The 20,163-nt window shown below is 36.9% G+C and overlaps 1 protein-coding gene across 15 annotated transcripts in view; it reads left to right on the top strand.

Moving 5' to 3' along the window:
* LOC126335395 (pumilio homolog 2-like) overlaps positions 1-20,163 on the top strand; it is a 550,606-nt gene that overhangs the window by 509,602 nt on the left and 20,841 nt on the right. For 10 of the 15 annotated variants that reach the window (XM_049998621.1, XM_049998625.1, XM_049998620.1 and 7 more), the window contains 5 exons: positions 6,625-6,744; positions 11,533-11,854; positions 16,567-16,816; positions 17,097-17,324; positions 17,741-17,903. In XM_049998621.1, the coding sequence (XP_049854578.1) occupies positions 6,625-6,744; positions 11,533-11,854; positions 16,567-16,816; positions 17,097-17,324; positions 17,741-17,903 (1,083 nt within the window). The remainder of the gene's footprint in view (positions 1-6,624; positions 6,745-11,532; positions 11,855-16,566; positions 16,817-17,096; positions 17,325-17,740; positions 17,904-20,163) is intronic. The other 5 variants (XM_049998626.1, XM_049998624.1, XM_049998633.1 and 2 more) reach the window with 1 other exon arrangement.

The following is a 20,163-nucleotide window of genomic DNA, read 5'->3' as shown; positions in this document are numbered from 1 at the left end:
TGTGTGTGTGTGTGTGTGTGTGTGTGTGTGTGTGTGTATTTATTTTGGACAGTAGAGATTTAGGTTTAGACTAAATTCATTGTTCTTTTCATAGAACAAGGAAAGATATAATGCTCCTATTTTGTTTCACTATTCTATCAATTTTAGGGCAAATGTGCAGAGCTGCTGAATTTGTGAAAATGTCGTAACTGTAAACTGAGTTATTCTGTTTGAGCCTGTGTCTCGTTTCATAACCTGTTATATCATTCTTGTTTGGTGATAAACAAGTTAAATTGGGCTGGTTTTAAAATGTTTTCCCATGCTCTCTTATTCCTCTGGTGTAAAAAGAACGGCTGCAGTATAAGTTTTTGGTATCTGTAATTCACACACATGGTTTTGTGAGATGTGTTAGTGCTGTAGCTTCCATTGTATAAATGTTTGGCATCTCTAAAACTACTTCTGTAAATACATTCTTATACTCTTTAACAAAGTTGCTTTAGAATTGCATTAACAACTAACGTCCTCCTGAATATGTGTAATAAATGTACAGATGATTTTTGTGTTGCTCATATTTTATGCATAATCTGTATCCTGCTTATGTGTCTTAAAGCAACTGTGATAGTTTCGGAGAATGTTTTTAATAGGGTATCAGAGCTTGAGACCTTGAATGGCTTACTTTGAATACTACCATAGTGCAAAGAAAACAAATAAGTGTGGAATGATGGCATATTCATGAATTTGCAAGAGTAAATGTGTGGGTATGTGTGCACTTCTCTGCTGTACAAGATCTGATAACACATTGAAGGAAAGGTATTTATGTGATATTCAGGCAGTTAATTTTTCAAAACTGAAAATTTCCCACAATTCCTGTTTGAGAATTGGAGGTGGTGGAGGGCATTGACAATTGCTTTCAAATGTTTCTAAACTTCTGCTCCAGCCTCATATGTCAGCTCGTATTGTATTCATGAGCCTTCAGTTTCATCATCATATTCATTCAAACAAGGGTAATGAAGGAGTAGGCTTGATAATGAAAAGGAAAAAAGGAAAGTGGGTAAGCTGCTATAAACAGCATAGTGAGTACATAATTGTAGCCAAGATAGGCATGAAGCAGACAGCCCCCATAATAGTAAAAATTTGTATGCCAGCTAGGCTTTCAGGTTCTGAAGAAATTAAAATAATGTATGATGAGTTAAAGGAATTTACTGAGATTATAATGGAGACAAAAATATAAGAGCATGTGCTGAAAAGTAATGCCTCTCAATTTTTTATGTGAAAGCTCTCGAAGCTTTACTGGAATACCTTTATTCTTCATGTGTACATATTTACAGCTCTTTGCCACTAGAGGGCTCCAAATTGTAGCATGAAATATTGCAGTGTGTAACGGCGCATGAGAAACAGCATGCTGTAAATGAGTTTTGAATTTGAAGAGTTCATCCACACTTGGAGCACTGTGACATGTACAACAGTCAGAGACCTTTGTTGATTGTTAACAATCATCTTCCATACAGTCCCGACTTGGCTTCATCTTGATTTTCATCTGTTTCCAAAATCTAAAAAACGCCTTCATGTATTTTGCTGTGGTGGTGAAGCAATGCAAGTAGAAGTGAGTTTGGGGCTCTGGCAACAAAGTCAAACATTCTACAGTGATGCTATCAACAAACTGCTCTCTCGTTGGGAGAAGTGTGTGCATTGCCAGGATGATTATGTTGAGAAAGAAATATGTAGACACGAATAATAAAGACGTATGTTTTATTTAAAAATGCTTGAAGAGTTTTCTTAAAAAACAGATGCATTACTTTTCAGTGTGCCCTCATGATTGTGATGGGGTGCCTGGGATTTGGTAGTAGAAAAAGGAAGAGAAGGAAAAATAATAGGAGAACATGGCCTGGGGGAAAGGAATGAAAGAGGAAGCTGCCTCATAGAATTTTGCACAGAGCATACGTTAATAACCATGGAAACTTAGAAGATTGTATGCGTGGAAATAGTTCAGGACATGGGAAGGTTTCAGATTGATTGTATAATGTTAGGACAGAGGTTTTGTAACCAGAGTTAAACTGTAATGTATTTCCAGGGACATTTGTAGTCTGACCATAATTTATTGGTTATGAGCAGTAGATTAAAACTGAAGAAACTTCAAAAAGGTAGCAAATTAAGGGAATGGGACCTAGATAAACTGAAGGTAGCAGAGTTTATTGGAAGTTTCAGGGGATGCTTTAGGCAACATTGGATTAAAACAGAGAAGGAATACAATGGAAGGTAAATGGTTAGCTTTGAGAGATGAAATATGGAAAGCAGTAGAGTACCACAAATGTAGAAAGACAAGGTTGAGTAAAAATCTCTAAATAACACATGAGATACTGAATTTAAGTGATGAAAGGAGAAACTATAAAAATGCAGCAAATATAAATGTCAAAAAAGTTGACAGAAAATACAAACTGCCTAGGCCGGCATGGGTAGAGGAAAAATGCAAGGCTGTTGAAGCATGCATAACTAGGGGCAAGATGGCTACCACCCGTAGGAAAATTAACCCTTTCACTGCTGCAAGCATTCTCTCTGCATTCCATGCTGAGGATGGCGTTTGTTATGGCTGTACTGCTTACCAAATGCTTGTGCATGTGCTGAGAGACTGCATTCTGGCTGACAATGAAATGCTAATCATCCGATTTTTGGAAACCTATTAGGTGAAAAAAAAATTGATTCTTGCACATCTTACAGTCTGATATCTTTGCTCAATAAAGAACTGCATTCCTTTTCATTATCCATCATACATACAGCACTGTGTCAAATTAAGCGAGACATTCATAAAATATGAAAGGTTTTGCTGTGGTAAAAATGCATTTGTAAACTTTGCGTTTGGTTGATTTGTAACTCATACTCTGCAATGTATGAAACTTAGATAAGATATTTAGAATTGAGAGCAAGCTGTGAGACACACGTTACATGATAAATACACAAAACATGTTTTATTCACCGTGATGTGAAAGTAACTTGCACTATACAAAAACCAAGTGGCATTGGTATACATGTCCACACCTCCTGGTGAACAGTGCAACAGGACATGTATATACATCCACACCAGTGAAATTGTTAAAAACACCTTCATTGAACTGTGAAGCTGGTATGTGAAGAATAGGACCTCAGATGGTGAACTAGTACTGAGCAAAGAAGGGAAAGTTGAGAGGAGGAAGGAGTATATAGAGGGTCTATAATGGAAACCAACTTGAGGGCAGTATTATAGAAGGAGAAGAGGAAGTAAATGAAGATGAGATGGGAGATACAGCACTGTGAAGAATTTGACAGAGCACCGAAAGACATAAGTGGAAACAAGGTCCCTGGCCTAAATGATGTATTCTCATAGTTACTGAGTCAGAGATGACAAAATTATTTGACCTGGTGTGCAGGATACGAGAGACCTGAAATATCCTCAGATTTCAGGAAATACTGTAATAATTCCTATGCTAAAGGAGGTAGTCATTGAAAGATTTGAATATTATCAAAATGTTAAGTCATTGTTGGAAAATATTGATATGAAATATTGAAGAAATGCATGCGTACCTGTGTTCATAGCGTTTGTGTATTTAGAGAAAGCTTTTGACAATGTTAATGGGACTAAAAGATATTTTGAGGGTACTGGACTGCATTTATAAGAGCCGAAGAAAATGAAAAAAGTAGTTGAAAGAGAAAATAGAGAAGGTTATAGCTTACCCCCATATTATTTAGCCTGTACATTGAGCAAGCTTTGAAGAAATCCAAGGTGAAATTTGGAAAGGGAATTAATGTTCGGGCAAAAGAAATGAAAACTTTGACACTCGTCGATGACACTGTAATTCTCTCGGAGATGACAAAGGACTTTAAAGAGTTGTTGAATGGAATAGGAATGTCTTGAAAAAAGTGCATAAGATAAACATCAGAAGAAGTAAAACAAGGTTAATGGAATATAATTGAATTAAATGAGGTCATGCTGATAGTAAGTCTAGGGAATGGAGACACCATCTGTAGTAGGTGAGTTTTGTTATTTGAGCATCAAAATAAACTGATGATGGTGGTGGTAGAGGGGATATAAATGCTGACTGGTAACAGCAATAAGTGGCCCCTTTTTTTCCATCGAGCATTAATTTCAATGTTAGGAATTCTTTTCTGGGGGTATTTGTATGTTATGCAGAAGATAAATGTGGAAGACAGATAGCACAGAAAAGATGAGAGTAGAAGCATTTGAAATGTGGTTCTAGAAGAATGCTGAAGATTTGATGGGTATATTGAATAAGTAATGAGGAAGTGCCGAATCAGATTGGGGAAAAAAGAATTTTATGGTAAAGTTTGGTTAAAACAAGGGCTCAGTTGATATGACACATACTGAGGTACCAAGGAATTTGGTAGTGGAAGTAATTGTGTGTGTGTGTGGGGGGGGGGGGGGGGGTAGTAAAACTACCGTAAACAGGTCAAACAGTACAAACAGTAGGGTGTAGGTTGCGTGGTAGTTATGCACAGGTGAAGAGGTGGGGTGTACTAGTGTGGAGTGTTGCATCCATCAGTCTTCAGACTCAAGACCACAATATCTTCATCATGCATCATTCATATTCCATACCCATTTGCCTCCAAGAGATCAGTTTGCTCATTGAAGCTATACTTCGTTTTAAGAATAAATCTGATGTAAACGCAATGATTGGTCAGCAGCTGTAGCTCCCGTACATTAGTGATGTTCTGCTCTTGGGACTAGCTCCAACTTACATAGTAGACATCTTATTACTGTGTCATGGTAAATGCAACTTTAAGACATTTTGATGTATTAACAGTCATCAATGTTTTTTTAATCATACTTGAGCTACATAATGTTTCTTTCAAAAATCTTGTACAGCAACACACTCTGTAAACGCCATTTGCGCTCTGATTTTCTCGCTGTTAATATGAATGTGAAAATGGATGACACTGCTTCCTGCTTCATAGTGAAACATTCACATGGAACACCATTAATGGCAAGAAATAAGTTATTCTTAATCTTTTTCACAAGATCACAGAGAAGAATCAGCGTTGACATTTTTCGAGAAACACTAGATAGTATATAATGATACATTCCAATTGTGTGCAGGGCATAATTGGTAGCATTGTAGAATGAAAATGGTATGCATTCTGGAGTAGTAGTTCAAATCTCATTCTTGTGTCTAATTTTTTTGTTCAGTTTGAATACATAAATCATTTAAATACGAACTTCATCAAGTATATGTTAATTAACACATACTTAACTATCATTTTCAAGACAAATGCACATTTTCTAGTTTCTAATTACATATTGCATGCAAAATTTTGGTTTTCATTGCAAATATAAATTCTTAGTTACCATTATTTTATAAGATCGTTGAAGCTAAGAAAACCAACAACTACACTCTTTTTTGAGAGAAATCAGATACTCTTTATTTGAATATGCCCGTTGTTTTGTAGCACACGTGGGTTTTTTGCCGATTGCCTTGTTATCAGTGAAGCAGTACTGTAATGTATTCCTTGGAGTCTGATATAGAAGGGGTCCAGAGATTACTAGACGACTGACTATAATACCTTCAGTGGCTTCAATATTTAACTACGCGGGAAATCAGCAGTGCACTTTTATGCCCCACATAGCTCCTGCAGAAAATTTGCTCTTGTTAAAGTCAGAAATTTTCATCGCTCATGTTTTTAATTACAGTACTATGTTAGCTAAGATTGAGAGCATGGTATGTTTTCCGTTCAGTAATCTCAGAAGTGTATTGCATGAGTTTTGCCATAAAGTATTTCCTTCTGTTTAAAAATTAAATGAAATTCAAAGCTATTTTGTTCTCTGCTCATCTCATTTTACATCTTTACTGCAACTGTTCACATCACAGCAGGTTAGTTGGATCACTCACAAGTTAAAAAGTGCCAGTAAAGCTGTTGCCCTGTATCACCACTGAGCCTGTGTACGCGTAACGTATCCTCATGATCCTATTTGACTGTACTTCAGATAGCTTGGCTTCAGTTTCATGTGAAATGAAATCCAATGAGGTTCCAGCAAATGTGGTAGAATACGTAGTGTAATGTTTACATGAGGCTTATTCTTATGTTAAACAGACTCGCTCTCGCACCCTATCCCCCTCCCCATTGAAAATGCTATACAGGCAAAGGTTAAATTAAGTATTGTCTTCATATGCTCAGTGGCCATGAAAGGCCTTCGAACATTGCTGTATATTCTCCCCACCCACTTATTGCTTTTTTTAAAATAATTGTTGTTTCTATTGCCTTTAAGTGACAGCGGAAGCTATTCAGTACCATATGCTGCAATTTTCATAAAACTGTTATCTTTCCACATTTTATCCACATCCAGCAGATTATTTACATACATTTCCTTAAATACCTGAAGAAGTACTTTCGATTTCCTGTGAAACCACACTCCCCCCTCCCCCCTTTTATTATTTTTTTTATTTTTCGTAATTGTTTTTTTATATACATGTAATAAGTACACATTATAACGATTAAATAGTGTTATGTTGTTCACTTGCTCATACACTGAATGTATAAAGGCCGCCTCTTCTGTAATTTTTAGCTCTCATTCCATATCCTTGCTTAAATAAATGTCATTTGTATGTCAGTATATGTTAACTGTTTTGTTGTACAGTTTTGTGATTGTGGCAATTCCAGGTCTTGGTTTGGGAACCAACAGCTCTGGACGCAGAGATTCCTTCGACAGAAGTACCTCTGCTTTCTCCCCTTCGCTTGATTATGGGCGTGGGAAATGGCCACAAAACTACGGAGCGCTAGGTGGATAAGAAGTGTTTTGTTATCTGTAATGCATGTTACTTACATTAATGTCAGTAGTTTAGGATACTATTTCTAACTTTGCTCTTTTGGAGAATTCCAGAATGACAGCAATGTTGAAATTTGTTTTTCTGTGATGCTGTGTTAGAGAGAGAAACAGTAAATCTTGACGAGCGTTTTATTTATTGCAACAAAGCAGAATTTTTGGCAGAGCAGCTTACAATTTGATGGGAAGAGAAACTCTTGTTATTTTACTAATTGCTTGATCAAAATGAAGATTCTTAAACAGGAGCTTTATTTACATACTTCCTTCACTCAAGTTTTCACAATAGAAAATTTGTCTTTAATTGCATATGCGTCTGTATTATTGCCCTGTTTCCATGCTACTGCAGATTCTGTGTGTAAATTGGCAAATTGTGATGGTGATTCTGAAAAGCAGATTTTTCAAAGCTTTTTTTATGTTGTACATTAGAAAACATTTTCTGCAACTTTTCAAGTCCAACATAAGTTAAAAATTTTATGGTCCTCCAGTGGTTCTACCACCAGTGATGTCCCTACTGTCCCAGTGGAAGACTTTTAGGTCACACATCTGCCAAATTTAGCTGGTTGGGTGTTCCATTATTACATTCTGGGGGTTATCTAGACTATAATCTGCTTTTATGTTCCTGGAATTTACGTTTCCTCGCTGTTTAAGCACTTCCGTCAAATTTTCTATGTTAAGTAACACCTGATTTTGCGTTAACTTATTCATAACTTTTCCTTGATTTATGCTTTATGAAAAAAATGTTTGAAGAGAAAAAACTTACGTAAAATGACTTTGGCGTGATGCTGGCCGTCGAGCATTGTTTACACTGAACCAGTAACCGGATGAAAGTTAGAACAGTTCATGCCATTTCTTATGCCGCTTCAAAGCTCTGCTCGGCTTGGTGGCTGATGGGAGTAACTAAGTTCGTTCAAATAAAGATATAATGACCAAACACAACCATTTCATAACTGTCTCTACTGCACATGCATAGCTTCATGATTATTGTGATCGCCATGACATCTTTGTCGAACCATATTTATCGTGTTTTGTCATTTTACCACTTGTAGCGCTAGAGGACAGCTTCACTGACTTTGCAGTACTCAGATGTTTTTGCTTTTAACACAGCACCAGTTAGGTATATTTTTATGCTTGGCAAGACTTATTTCGAGAATTTTCTCATTGCCAAGTGTAACATTTACGTATGCATTTTTTGTCATGTTTCACAAACAAACAGTGTGAGAAAGTTTGCGTATGTTTGGTTTTCTAAATAATTTAGGAGGCACAGTACTGATAACCTGAAAACGACAACCACAGGCAAGAGATGCAGAACAACAAATATGCAAAGCACCACATACAATACTTACGTAAATATTTGTGCTTGACAACGAGAAAAAATTATCGAAAAGTGTAATGGTAAGCAAAAAACATGTAACTGGTGCAGTGTTCGATTATGTAAATAATGAATGACAGCTGCACGCTTTCCAAAAACATCAATTATGAAGTATGAAATTAAGTCAAACATTTCTTCTTCCCAGACAATTACCAGTTTCAGTTACACCAAGTGGTTTTTATTAGATAATATACAAGTCCTTGAAAAAGATTTTGATGCCTAATATGTACATACATCATACATAAAAGTGGGAAAATGCAAGAGGGGGTCCTTTGTGCAACTTTTACCACTAAAACATTATTTCCCCCCATTTTATACAGTTTATTTAAAGTTCCTTGAAAAGTGTAAAAGACACTGTGAACCCTGAACCCTGCCATATCATGTCTCCACACAAGGATTTTAGATTTTAGTTTACCATTGTAGCTCAAGAGTTTCACTTTTTTCTTCCCCTCCACTAAAAAAAACCACCATTGGGTTCAAGAAACATGTTGCTATGTGTATAGAGTTAGATTTGAGCTACAGTAGGATTTTTCTCCCAAGTGGGTGATCAGTGAGGCATAGTGATAATGTTGTAATTCTGCCATAATCAGGACCTTACTACAGAAATTTTAGTAATTGTTAGACACATGATGCAGATGGTATGTTGAGAGAGTAGTTTAGACTTAAAATCTTTGAGTATATAATGATCAGATTTACAGTTTTTCCGACAACCTTCAAATGTTTGCATGTAACAAAAGGCTGCGTATACCAACTTAGTGGCATACGTTGTTTATGGTGGTTTTTGCATCCTATAAACAATTATTTCTTCTTGCTTATTCTGTCTTGTTATATACATATTTTCTTTGCATTGTTTCATCTTATGTGGGGCTCTCCACTCACTAGCTCTCCAGGTTCATTATTCATGGTTTTATGTACAAGGGATGTGGCACTGTCAGTGATCCATGATTTGTAATTTCAAGATCATCACAGACTTCATATGCTTGTTAAGGTTGATGGGTCCACTCAAAGCATGTTCAGTGTTGGTTTCCTTGACTTTTTGTTTGTTGGATAATGCAAGTAACTGTTGACGTTGTATTTAGTTTATCCCTGATGAAAGTATTAGTGAAACAGTAGTTAGTGAAAACCTTTGTTCTGGGGCTAGTGCTGATAAGGGTGCTTCAGTTCTCTGAGAGAGCCAGCATTGGGGAACAGGTTCATACATCGGTGTCAGATTTCCTGAATTATTGCTTCGTTGTAACATACAGATAAAAACAAATTAAGAGTCAAAAATGTACTCGCTAAGGGGGCATGGAAGAACACACATATAAAAGTTTTGTTAATGGATAAAAATGAACTGTTATTCCAGTCTGTACTGCTCGCATTCTTGTTATTCACTTGAATAATATTTCATTTAAGAAGGTAAAGCATGGAGTGGAGAAGAGGTGCTTAAAGAAATGAACTAAGTGATATTGATAAAACCACATGACAACTCACTCTGTTAATAATAAATGTATAAGAGGCGACCAGAAAGTTTCCATTTGAGGGAATTGCTGTTGCATACATTCAGCATAGTGTGACTCCAATGTGGGTGTAAGAGTACCAACATTTAGGCATCGGGATTAGTGTGGCATTTGTGTCTTCCCAAATACGAGCAGTAAATGCAGAAATTTGAACTATAGTAATGTTATTATCAAATATATCCAAAAAGGAGCAACATGCTGCTATTCTTTTCTTGGCTGCAGAAGGCCAAACACCAGTAGACACCTATCAGAGAATAAAGAATGTGTATGGGGGCAGCATGTCTGCGAAAAACACTGTTGTTGAAAATTGTGACAAGAGGCGCTGCTGCTTCATGATAAAGCATGTCCCTGTATTGCAAATTTCATAAAACATAAGTTATGCCATCTCAAGTGGGGGACACTTGAGCATCCAACCTGTAGACTTGACCTTTCCCAATGCAGTTATGTCTTTGGGTACTTAAAAAGCCTTGAAGTATCGACAATTCCTGTTGGTCGAATTTGTGCCGCAGGCAGTTATGGATTTTCTTGCAGCAGTACGTGGTGTTTTACCAAATGTGTATTTTCAACCTGGTGCATCAGTGGTACTTACTATTAGGTGGTCATTGTGATTTTGCCAAATATGCATACTGATGCTGCACTGTAGAGCCTTGGAAGAGAAACTTTTTGGTCACCCTGTTTAATATGCTTGTATATGGACTTCAAAACTTGACTTTCCTAAGCTCTTACTGATAGTATCTTCTATTACTGCTACTGTTCTAATGTATGTAATATACGGTGCATGTTACAAGTAGCTCAAAGTTCCGCAGCATGTAATCTTCTTTTCAATCAGTTTGATGTAATATTTTGTTGGCATGCTTTGAATACATGTATCATAAAAGTTATTGTAAGCATTTCTGTAGGCTTGTGTTTTGTGTCATTTATTGCTGCTTTCCTACATTTGTGATCTAACAACAAGCTCTAGTTCAAAAGTTTTACAACTTTAACAATAATGTTATGGACTAATTGGCACTTACATAAAAAATTACTGTTTTATATTTCTGACTTGGTAGTGGGGGAATAAACTGGGAAAACAAATTCATGGGAACTTCATGGTTTTCTGTGTATGATCTCCAGACATATATGGAAGATCACATTCCATGTAAATACACACTTGAGTGTGTGTGTGTGTGTGATATGAATTGTAATTTTCACAGTGATGGAAATTGGAAGTAACTGACCCTTGTCTTGTAGCAACTACTGCATTGGGCAAAACATATTACTCCATGTCTCCATTCTAAACACAAGAACACATACAATCCAAATAATATAACACTGGTTATTATAAGAGCAAATGTCACTGAGTTTAGATGCTTTGAAATTTTTACTGATGATAATAATTATGTAGACATACAGCAAACACATTTGTAAAAGGAATCGGTGAACTATCAAACAATAGAAAATACAGGATGGAATGTAACAGTATAATGAAAAGGATAGTTACCACTCACCATATAGCGGAGATGCTGAGTCGCAGAAAGACACAACAAAAAGACTATCAGGAAGTTAGCTTCCAGCCGAATACACACACACACACACACACACACACACACACACACACACACACACACACACTTCTTACCAACTCCCTCTCACAAATCCTCTGCCATCCGCTCCACCCCCCCCCCCCCCCCACCCCCACCCCACCCCCCCACCCCCTTCTTCGTTACTCCTTGTTGTCGCTCTTTCCTCCCGAAACCCTCCATCTTTAATTTACTATAAATGGAATTTTAGTGTCTCTTAACACTGTTATTGTATTTGTTAGTAACTTCTTATTCTGTTAATAACTAATACTTTTCTAATTACTTAAAATCTGCATTAATGATTTTTATCTGTCTCAGGTACAGTGACCGCCTCTCCAAGTCCTCTTGGTCTTACATCGGGATCTTTGACACCCCCACCTACTCTTGGAGGAAGTTCTGGAAGCCTCCAGTTGGGAACACTAGGTGTAGGAACTGGCCGTGGTGTGTTGTCTGCAGCACCAGGAGCAGAAGCTGCCAAGTTCCGCAATGGTGTTGGTGTTGCTGGGTTAGCTGCTAATGGAGTATTTGGATCAACAAATTCGCTCTTCACAAAATTGGGTTCAAGTAACAGGGGAGCAGCAGGTGTCACCCCTGGTGTTGACAAACCACCTGGTCGCAGTCGTCTCCTGGAAGATTTTAGGTATTATTTTGAAAACTTCTTAAAATTTAATCACTTCTAATGTTCAGAATGTGTCCTATATTCTTGGATGCAATCTCTATAGGGTTAAGGGGAAACTATGTGAATAGGACTTGAGAATGCAGTACATTTTAACAACTCACTGAACTAGCAACTTTTTAACACATTTGTGGGTGCAACTCAGCGAAGACGAATTTTTTTGCTATCCTATTAGAAATGTAATCAACAATAAATATATTTATTTTTTGATACCTATATTTTTGTGATTTAGGACCGCTTTGATACCTATATTATTGTGATTTAGGACCGAAAGCTATCACCACAGCACCTTTGTGAGGTATTAAAAAAACTGGTGATAAATGGATTTCCCACTTCCCTTCTGTTTGCTGCGTACGTATCGCCATTATGCATAAAAAAGAATATTTGTTCCTGGTATTAAAGTTTACTTACAAAATTGTGAAAACAGTCCTGAAACTTCATCGTGCAATGAAAGTATAAGCTGATACAGGTCACCATAATGTATATTACAGAAGCAATGCAATGTGTTCCGACAACTGTAGTGATCCTATGACAAACAGAAACTAATTGTCGTAGCACTTTTCATACACCTGGTGCAGTGTACTACCACACTATGTCAGTATAGACAGAGGTTGTAAAACATCTTCCCGCAAGCTTCGGGATACCTTAAGTTGGTGGTAAGTATGCTTCCCAAGGACCACAAATGATGGGTTAATTTTGTGGTAAGTATACTTCCCAAGCAACTTCCAGAAACTACACTGGTGGTAACCATACTTCCCAATAACCATTAAAACACTGTTGTTTGGTGGATTATATACTTCCCACAGTCCTGAAGGCTATATTTTACAATAAACAGAAACTACAGCTGGTGCAGCAGACTGATACTAGATGTCAGGAGTGTACAGAAATGGGAACACACATTTTTTAAAATGCTGTAAAGAAATACGTTTAGTGGGAAGTATATCCCCCATGGCCCACGAAAGGGTTAAACCTTGAGATGCAAATGACTCATGAGATTTGTCATGTGTGTCTGACATTTCTTTTGGGAGAGAAACTAATTCTTCGAACATTACAACAATTATATTTTCTAATTTTGATACTTGTTAAAAGATTCTCGTATATGGAGAGTAAAATGTTGTGAGTTAAATTGTTTACTACTTTTCCACAAATGTTACAGCATATACCAAACGTTATACCATATAAAAAGTAACATTTGAGAGATGTGTATCTATTAAAAGGTACATAATTGGAAGAGTTATGAAGATTGATTGAGACTTTGTAATGGAAAACAAATGAGAATACATTGTGTGCAATAGAAATGCCAGAGGATTCTTCATGAGGATTACATTCCCACTCTGATGCTGATCGTCACCTACTAACAGCACAATGCAAAAGCTGGCAAAAAGTATTTCATAAATATAAATCTGTGCAATAAAATTAAAGTTTTTGATATTTGAAAGGGATTGTCAAGTACAGTGAAAAGAAGAAACTGTTTAAGGGTGTGTGTGTGTGTGTGTGTGTGTGTGTGTGTGTGTGTGTGTGTGTGTGTGTGTGTGTGTGGGTGTGTTCGTGTGTTCTTGGTTATTTCCCAGTGTATTGAAGTAGCTAAATCCAGTAGATCAGTTAACATCCTTACTATGTTGAAGCCAGTTGTGTGCCTCCATCTGTTCATTTGATGTAGTGTTGAGTCATGTTTGTGAAGTGTTGCAGTTGATAATGTGACATTGCATCTTCTGCAGAGTTGTTAACTGAGTTTGGTGTATGTTACCAAGCTAATCTGGCGAGACATGGCTCCTAAAAGTTCTATATGGGGACATTTCACAGAAAAAAATAGAACAGACACAAAATGTGAAAATTGCATTTAAAGTTTGAGCACTTTTGAGAACAGATCCTTAAGATTTTGGATCATATCATAAGACACTGAAGACGACTAAGGCAATGAGAGTACTTTTGTCCTATTTGTCCTATACTTCGAACCTTGCTGCAGCAGTAATACCATTCTACAAGTCAGCATCAGCTCTGCATCACAAAAGCATCTCCTTCAAAGATGTGACAAGACCAGGCACATACTCGGGACACTGTTTCATCAATACAGGACTTTAGATTCGTTGCTGCTTCTATTACAGCTGAGAGGCTATTGTTGCTGCTTCTGTCCTAACTGAGACACTGTTGTCAAAGGCAAGCAGCACTGTCAATGAAAGCAATGAACTACTGTCACAAGCTCATATCAAAGTTCTTTCTTTCTTTCTTTCTTTCATTCTTTTTTTCCTCCAATTATTTTGGAAATAAATATATTTCATAAGTTGTTGCAAATTCTTTTGTATTCACAAAAATAATGGAATTTCACTTTTACAGCAGAGGAAAGAGTAGTTTCACTACATTAAGCTCATCTTCAAATTTTTGAATAGTGACTGTACTCATAATTTTTTTAGTGTTCAAACACAGAGTATTTGATATCATTATTTTGAGGTAATGTTTAATTATTAAATAAAGCTCTAAAAATGATACTGTTGCTGGTTTCCAAACACTGTTTTCCCTTGACATCTGTATTACTGTTTTGGGTTTATCATTATTAACCAGTTCTATAAAGTTCATCATTACCATCTTGCGATTAGTCTAAGACTGGCGCTGCTTCTTGCTTCCCATATAGCACTTCCTCAAATCGTGCGTTTCCTTGTATAAAAGGAAAGAAAAATGATAATATTTTGTATAAATTAAAGAAATTTATGGAAATAATTTGTATACAAATGAACAGCAGAACACACAAAATTAAATAGTTTGTGTTTCAAACCTAGTAACTTTTTCAAATAAAGTATTGGTTTGTGTTTTTATACATTGGAAAGAATATTTTACTTCTGATGTAAAAGTCAAGTGATTCATTGTTTATCACTATTCCAAAAAAAAAAAAATGTTTTCTGTAATAAAGTCTCCAATGTATGTAGCTATACTAGATAATTAATAATTGTGAACTGCATAGAATCACTGTGGAGGCCATAGTAAGTATGGGTGATATAGAAACAATCTATTCTTCAACAAATTTGTTGTTAAGTAAGTACACTCTGGGCTCATATATCATCAAATGTGGATGCCAAAAACATATTGTGAAAAGATTCTGAAACAGTTTCAAGCTAAGGTGATTCTTTTCTACATTTGTCAAAGTTGATAGAAAACATTTGAAACAAATACGAACAAAGAGATAGAGGGGCTGGCCAGTATTTACCTCAGCTCAGTACAGCCGATAGATACACAAAAAACAACTGAAAATTTACGTTCCTGCTTTCGGAATAAATGTTCCTTCATCAGGGAGGAGAGAGGGGAAAGAAAGGGAAGAAGGGAAAGTGGATTTAGTTACTCACAACCCAGGTTATGAAGCAACAGGGAAAGGAAAACAGGGAGGGTAGCAAGGATGGAGGCATGGTTGTCCTATATTTGTATTTGTATTGTTTCACAAAAAGCCAAAACAAATATACTCATTGTGGACTCGTACAGCAAAAAAGGATTACTAACATCTGTTGGGAAAGTATTGTGCACGGTGTTTAACATCATTAGAGATGGTACTACATATGTGGACAATCTTATACCTGGGGACACATTTAATACTAAATGTTATGTTACCAGAGAAAGAAAGTTGCTACTCGCCATATAGTGGAGATGATGAGCCGCGATAGGCACAACAAAAAGATTCACATGATTATAGCTTTCGGCCATTAAGGACAGCGGGCGCGCGCGCACACACGCACGCACACACACACACACACACACACACACACACACACACACACACACACACACACTTACGCAAACACAACTTGCACACACATCTGCAGTCTCAGAGAACTGAAACGTGATTTGTGTGCAAGTTGTGTGTGTGTGTGTGGGCGCACGTGTGCGTCTACTGCTGACAAAGACCTTAATGGGCGAAAGCTATAATTGTGTGAATCTTTTTGTTGTGCCTACCGCGACTCTGCTATATGGTGAGTAGTAACTTTCCTTCTCTGATATTGTTACATTCCATCCTGGATTTTCCATTGTTTAAATGTTATGTTACGTTACTTCTATCTTGCGTGCTAAATGAAGTTCAGAAGAAACTACATAGAATGTAGTTGCAAACCAACATTTCTTTCCACATTTGTGTCCATCCTTATTTAGCACTTGAAATTACAACATGGTAGTCCTGCAGTGAAAATGTTTTCTGTGCTGTGTTGCAGTTGATACCTGGTCTTCAATAAGTATCACTAATTTTAACTTAACAAGGATTGAAAGTATGGGAGGAGTTATATATGTGTGAAGTGCTCCAAGCCACTATCCTTTAGTAATTACAACAGGAGTCTATATGTCTGTGCACTACAGGAATTGTGGAACTCATATGGATTGGTGTATGTCATCCCATATTAGATTTACAAAGAAGACTTATGGCCAGTCTTTAATGGCCCACATAAAATCTAAATCAAAAATCATGAAGCATAGTGTACACAATGGAAAAAAAAAACTGAGGGAGAATAAAAAAGTCTCAGATGGCCGATCTTCCAATTTCTCCTCTCCCCTTGCTGTGTAAATATGATTGAAATCGATGCTGTTCAACTGATTCTTTAATTTTTCTGAATGTCTTGAATGTGTGCATAATACTTTTAATGAGTACTAGGCTGCTTTCTATTGCACTGTAAATACTCTGGTAACGTTGTTCATGTGATTTTCAGAAATAACCGGTTTCCAAGCCTTCAGCTGCGTGATTTGGTGAATCACATTGTAGAGTTCTCTCAAGATCAACATGGTTCAAGATTCATTCAACAGAAACTTGAGAGAGCAACAGTAGCAGAAAAACAAATGGTATTTTCAGAAATTCTTGCTGCTGCCTATAATCTCATGACAGATGTATTTGGCAATTATGTCATTCAAAAGTTTTTTGAGTTTGGAACACCAGAACAAAAAACCACCTTAGCACAAAAGGTAAATATTTCACATTTTAGATAGGTTGTAGATACTCCAACACTCTCCATTCTTGTTATTGCTAATGTAATTGTTATCTTAAAGTTTAATGATGTCGTGTTTTGCTATGTGTTGTAAAAAGAACTTACTGTAATTGTTGCTTCCCCAGTTTCACTGGAAAATGTAGTGTACAATTTTCAGTATTAAATGTAAGGGGCACTACTTTTGAGATTTATTTGACCTTGTTCTTGTGCTTATTACCATAATTACAAAAAAATTAAATTTCAGTATTTTTGTTTAGGTACGGGGACATGTTTTGCCCCTTGCACTGCAGATGTACGGCTGTCGCGTAATCCAAAAAGCTTTGGAATCGATTTCTTCTGAACAACAGGAAGAAATTGTTCGTGAATTAGATGGACATGTGTTGAAGTGTGTCAAAGACCAAAATGGCAATCATGTTGTACAGAAATGTATTGAGTGTGTGGATCCCCATGCTCTTCAGTTCATTATTAATGCATTTTCAGGACAGGTATGTTTACACATGGTCTTTGATGCTGCTTTGTTACTACATTCACAATTTTTTTATTAAAATAAATTAAATGAAGGTAAATTACTTCATGTATTTTATTTAGCAATTTCAATTGTCTAGCTAGTTCACTGTCACAAACATTTGTGTAGCATTTCACTGGAATGCCATGCTTACATAGCTCTCCTTCAGAGCTATTTGTCACTTTCACAATTACATGTAAACTAAAAAGCCATTACTTAATATTTCATAGGTACTGTTAACTATCAAAAGTCTTATAATGATTGAGATTTCCATTCCCCCTCCCACCCCTCACCTTGTGAAAAAGACCCACACTTGAATCATTTGAAGCATATAAAATATACTGTAATTGATTCAAGTTCAAAAATAATGTTAAGCTGTGTTCCTCTTTCGTATAGGTGTTTGCGCTATCAACACATCCCTATGGTTGTCGTGTCATACAGCGCATTCTAGAGCATTGTACTCCAGAGCAGACAGCACCAATTTTAGAAGAGCTTCATCGGCACACAGAGCAGTTAATTCAAGATCAGTATGGGAATTATGTCATACAACATGTTCTAGGTGAGTAAAATTTTAGTGTTTGTATTTAATGCTCTTGCATCTTTCATTACATTTTGTTCCTTCCCACTGCTCATGACAGTGGGGAGATATCTTTTGAAGTCAGGATCTTCCTTCTAAATTAGTGTGGTTTTTCAGAATTAAAATGCTGATATCAGTTGTGTTGTAAGTTTAGATTAAACGTGTTAATGAAAGCTAGGTCTGTTTACTACATGAAGTATGCTTATACAAAAAGTGACAGAGAAATATGTGTTTGAAACTACTTGCAGATTAAATCCGAGGCTGAATTGGGGCTCGAAGCTGCAAGCTTTGCTTTTTGCTAGCAATTGCTTTGCCAACTAAGCCGCCTAGGCACAACTTGCAACACCTTCTCAGCTCAACTTCCACCATACCTTTCGTAGTTTTCCACACAGTTTTAATCTGTTGGGGGCTGGCACACACATCTGTAGAGTGAAAATAGTAATTCTGGACTTTTCAACTGATTTAACATTTCTCTGAAAATTTGTGATATATACATAATTTCTTAAGGGAAGATTATGGTAGAATTTCAGTGTCACTATTATGAAACAAATGGAGTGGAGTGAAAACGTGGAGATTTTATTACCAGAAATTGTGCCCAATATTCTTAAGTAGTTCAGTGTCTTTTATAAACATCTCAAACAAGATCATTGTTACAGAATGTGGGCTGTCACAGCTGGTATTAACACCCTTGCTGACACAAAGTGGTTGACAGTGAAGTGTAATTGAGGGTGGAATGTTGTCGGTTTGCTGGTGCGTGTGCACACATTATGGCTGTAGGAATAACAGCTGTGTGTGAACTATACCCTCTCGCACCACTTTTTAAATATGCGATACTGAGTTCGCTTTATGGGATTATTCTATCCTTGTGTCTTAACGAACACACTCCCGTGTATAAAATGACACAGTGTTCCTATTATTTGTATAACTCGACAAAAGCAACAGGAAGTGCACTGTTTTTACAATGATTAGAATGAATCGTGTTCAGATGTTGTATTTGGTACGTAAGGAATTTTAAAATGAATCTGAATTGTTCATGTAAATACAATAACGAACAACACTAAAGTAATATATACTGCTTGAGTACTTAACCAGTCACTGTAGCATGCAAGCAGTGTGTCATACTTGGGCAGAAGAGTATTCCTTAATAATGAGATGAGATTTATTGTGCAATTGCTGTACACACCATTCAGTCAAAAATACAAAATACAAACACAATAATAAAAACAAAGTAAGGCGAAGGGTAAATGCCAGTTCGCTCAGAATCACTTTCTCCCTTGGCACTGTTGTTATCTGTGTTCTGGTCCATGTGAGAGCCACCGGACTTGTCCAAGGATATAATTATATTTTCTACAGGGTGATTCAAAAAGAATACCACAACTTTAAAAATGTGTATTTAATGAAAGAAACATAATATAACCTTCTGTTATACATCACTACAAAGAGTATTTAAAAAGGTTTTTTTCACTCAAAAACAAGTTCAGAGATGTTCAATATGGCCCCCTCCAGACACTCGAGCAATATCAACCCGATGCTCCAACTCTCTGTAGCATATCAGGCGTAACAGTTTGGATAGCTGCTGTTATTTCTCGTTTCAAATCATCAATGGTGGCTGGGAGAGGTGGCCGAGACACCATATCCTTAACATACCCCCATAAGCAAGGGCTTCTTGGAGGCCAGTGATGAAGTGCTCTGTCACGGGCTGCCTGGCGGCCGATCCATCGCCTCGGGTAGTTGACGTTCAGGTAGTTACGGACAGATAAGTGCCAATGTGGTGGCGCTCCATCCTGCTGAAATATGAATTGTTGTGCTTCTTGTTCGAGCTGAGGGAACAGCCAATTCTCTAACATCTCCAGATACTGTAGTCCAGTTACAGTAGCACCTTCAAAGAATGCCGTCCATAACTTTTCCCTTTGCACAAACACCCACTCTCTGTAAACTGTTGATACCACCGTTTAATACACCACCTATCAGGAGGTTTAACACCATACCTCATTCGAAATGCACGCTGAACAACTGTCGTCGATTCACTTCTGCCGTACTCAATAACACAAAAAGCTTTCTGTTGAGCGGTCGCCATCTTAGCCTCAACTGACGCTGACGCCTAGTCAACAGCGCCTCAAGCGAACAAATGTTCAACTAAATGAAACTTTATAGCTCCCTTAATTCGCCGACAGATGTAGCTCTGCCTTTTGTCGTTGCAGAGTTTTAAATTCCTAAAGTTGTGGTATTCTTTTTGAATTAC

Source organism: Schistocerca gregaria, chromosome 2 (assembly GCF_023897955.1).
Source record: "Schistocerca gregaria isolate iqSchGreg1 chromosome 2, iqSchGreg1.2, whole genome shotgun sequence".
NCBI lineage: Eukaryota > Metazoa > Arthropoda > Insecta > Orthoptera > Acrididae > Schistocerca > Schistocerca gregaria.
Note: the sequence above shows the minus strand (reverse complement) of the source record. Positions and strands in the feature narration are given on the sequence as shown.